The 3,515-nt window shown below is 29.9% G+C and overlaps 1 protein-coding gene across 1 annotated transcript in view; it reads right to left on the reverse strand.

The window, feature by feature from the left end:
* Positions 1–455, reverse strand: part of LOC111986977 (uncharacterized) — a 13,231-nt gene extending 12,776 nt beyond the window's left edge. Inside the window, exon 1 of the mRNA XM_065767084.1 lies at positions 302–455. Within this exon, the coding sequence (XP_065623156.1) occupies positions 302–455 (154 nt within the window). The remainder of the gene's footprint in view (positions 1–301) is intronic.
* Positions 456–3,515: the final 3,060 nt, after the last annotated feature.

Here is a 3,515-nt window from a genome sequence, read left to right on the forward strand (position 1 = left end):
AAAAAAAAAAAAAAAAAAATCCAGTTAAAACTTTTTTTTTTACTTTAAACGATAGAAAAATCCAGTTAAAACTAAAACCGAAAAAAAAAAAAGAAAAAAAGAAAAAAAAGACGTCCAGTAAAGAAAAAAGAAAAAAAAGAAGTAAAAAGAAATCAAAAGAAGGATAAAAAAAAAAAAAAAAGGATCAACAGACATAAACGAATGGCAAAAAAAGATCAACAGACAAAAATAAAAGACAAAAGTTAGGGTTTTATAATTATTTTGAGAGTCTATAAGCCGCCTCAGTCTCTCTCTTCCTCACTCTCGTCTTCGGCTCTCTCTTCTTCGCTCAGCTCTCTGCTCCACCGCGCCGCCACCTCCCTCACCTCGCCACTGTCGCGCCCCAACTCCTCTCCCTCAGCCTCGCCTCTCCTCTCTCTCCCCTTCACCTGGCCGCACCTCTCTGCTGCCGCCATTACCCTCTCATCTCCTCCTCCGCTGCTAGTCTCGTACCTCCTCTCCCCTTTGTATTTTTTTTAACAAAGGTATTTGAATTTGTTTTTTTTGGGCATTTCAGTTATTAATTTTTTTTATTTCATGTAATTTTTTTTCTTCATAATTATTCTTAGTGAAAGTTTTTTATTATTGTTCATGAATTCAACCTGTTGCCACCACCCACCACCCACACCCCAAATTGCAATCGCTAACCCATCATCATCCCGACCCACATCCCAAACCCATCAAACTAGATCAAACCGTTTGGCACCAGATCATTTGCATCCCTTAGCCTTGGTGGGAGTTGTGGATGGCATGGCACTAGTAAAAGATGTGGTAGTGTTGTAGTGGTATTGTGGATCTGTGCGACGCATGAAAGTTATTAACCCATAGCTAAATTTGTTTGGATACTGACTTTTTGATTTATTTTCGAATATGGAATATTTCAGTTTCAACTTTCAAGTACTTTCTGGGCTTTGTCTTTTTCTTTTTATGGATTATTTATGGGTTGATGATACTCATTTCTTTATTTCTCTATCTGTTTGGCTTCTTCTTCTTCTTCTTCTTCTTCTCTCTCTTTTTTTTTTTTCAGAAAAATAATGTTTCCTATTTATTTTGTTAGAGATATTCTTGTTTCTATATTTCTGAATTCATGTCAGTATGGATTTTTTTTTTTTTTTCTTCTCTTGTGATTGTTTCTCTGGGAGGTATCACTGACTTGAGCTTGAGGCATTAACATTCGTTAAGCTTGGGCAAAAAAAAAAAAAAACTTCTCTTGTGATTGTTTCTCTGGGAGGTATCACTGACTTGAGCTTGAGGCATTAACATTCGTTAAGCTTGGGCTTTTTTTTTTTTTTTTTAGGAAATACGAATTTGTATTCATGAGTTAAACAGTAGAAGCTACTTTAAAATCCTGAGCACAGGCCTGCTCAATATGGCTCGGGCAGGATTCTACCCAAGCTTGGGCTTTTCTGTTAGTTTGAGAAAGAAAAAAAGTAGCCACATGTCATCTTTTAATTAGCGACACATATAATGGAGCATATTTTGTAAGATAGAGGATTTAGACTCAAAAATTATGGAGTCATTGCACTACTTTGCACTCCAATCTATTAAAATTTGCAAGGCAATTACCAGTTACCACTCCAGTTTTTAAAAATCTCAAGTGCAAGTCACATGATCCTAATGCAAGAAATTGTCCATTTTGCCCTTTCACACGGTGAAATTATGACACTGTCCTCACTAATATTCAGCGGTGGTTTCAGAATTTGTCAAGCGAGTAAAAAATAAAAATGATTAATTTTTTTTTCTAAATATACAATTTACATGTTATATATAATAATTTAAAATAATATTGTAAATATAATGTAATATACAATATAACTATATTGTACAATAGTCTAAAGATCGGTAAGACAATAACCATTGAATACATAAACAAATATAATTAAATAACTAATCATGCATTTTTTATTTTGTCAAATTAATGATAACTTATTATATTTATATGTAATATTAATTAAAGAAAAAAATATATGATAAAGAAGAATAATAACAAACCTAAGAGTAGAATTGGGATTAAATGTGAAACTAAAGGTTTATTTGAGATTTGTTTATTTTACTAAAATTGAAAACTTTTTATTGAAAGTATTGTATATAAAGGTAAAAATTAGTTGAAATAATTTAGCAGGATTTAAGAATAATGCCAAAAAGTGCAGTGAGACTTATGAATAGTAAAAAAAATAAGCTAAATATATAATTTTTTTCAAACACACACTAAGCGTGTGTTTGCCAATAAATGTTTGTGCGTTTTGCATTCTTTTTTTTTTTTTACTGGTCTCATGGCACTGTTCATGGACCAGGCAACTTGTGAAAAACGTAGCAACAGTGTTTTGTTTTTAAAAAAATATTTTGCTATAGTATTTTCAGTAATAAGTTTTCAGTTTTCAACAAAATAAGTGATATTCAAAAAAATCTTAAGAAAAAAAAATGATAAAATTTAGTTACAAAATTGATTGTAATCTAAAGCTACAATTCTACTTAATAATATAAACATTATTATATATTTTGGAAATCTAATTATTTGATTACATTTTCTTTACACTCTTAATACACTTATTAAATTTTGTGTTAATTGGATATTTATTACTATATGATCTATAAACTTACATTTTATGAATAATTTTATATTACAAAATCTTGCAATTTAGTGTGCGTTTGGCTCTAAATTAAAAAGTTAGCTTATTTTACTATTCAACTTATTTTTACTATTATTCATGAATCCCACTACACTTTTTGGTTATTCATGAGTTTCACTGTACTATTTCAGCTAATTTTTATCTTTATTTACAGTACATTCAGTAAAAAGTTTTCAGTTTCAACAAAATAAACAAATATCAAACAGATCTTTAAACACTTTTTTAATGACATAACTATTAATATTTAATTTTCTAGAAATTTTGCAAGTATGGAGTATATAAGAAGAATATGTAATTTAATGGTGGATTTTTCAAAATTCACCTCAAATAAAAAGATATTGAGTAAGATTGTAACCTTAGGCTACAACCAATTTTTTCGCTAAACTTTGTCAAATATATATATATATATAGTAACTGATATAAGTTTTTATTTTTGAAGTGTATGGTTTGTTAATCATATTCATGCTCACTCTCTTGGAATTGGAGCAAACAATAAAAGATTTTTTGGACTTTAGAAATCTACACAGCATTTATCAAACTACTTGATCAAATAGAGAGAAAAGCTGGGAAAACATAGTAGGGAGAAAGAGAGATAGAGAGAATGAGGAAATAATCACAGATGTCGATACAAATTTGTTGGTTGTAATGAACTAATGATGGTGTAATTTTTAGCTGATGAAGAAAAGAAAAGTTCAGGAAAAACCTCATTCAACTGTCAACAGCAAAGTTTTTTATTTTTTCTCTATAACAAAGGGTCAAAATAAAGGGTAAAGGGAACATCTACGATTTATAAGGAAAATATAAATATATATATATATAATCAAAAGGGCAAGGCCAGGATGTAAC

The sequence above is a fragment of the Quercus suber genome, unplaced genomic scaffold (genome assembly GCF_002906115.3).
Source record: "Quercus suber isolate HL8 unplaced genomic scaffold, Cork oak 2.0 scaffold_771, whole genome shotgun sequence".
In the NCBI taxonomy this organism is placed as follows: domain Eukaryota; kingdom Viridiplantae; phylum Streptophyta; class Magnoliopsida; order Fagales; family Fagaceae; genus Quercus; species Quercus suber.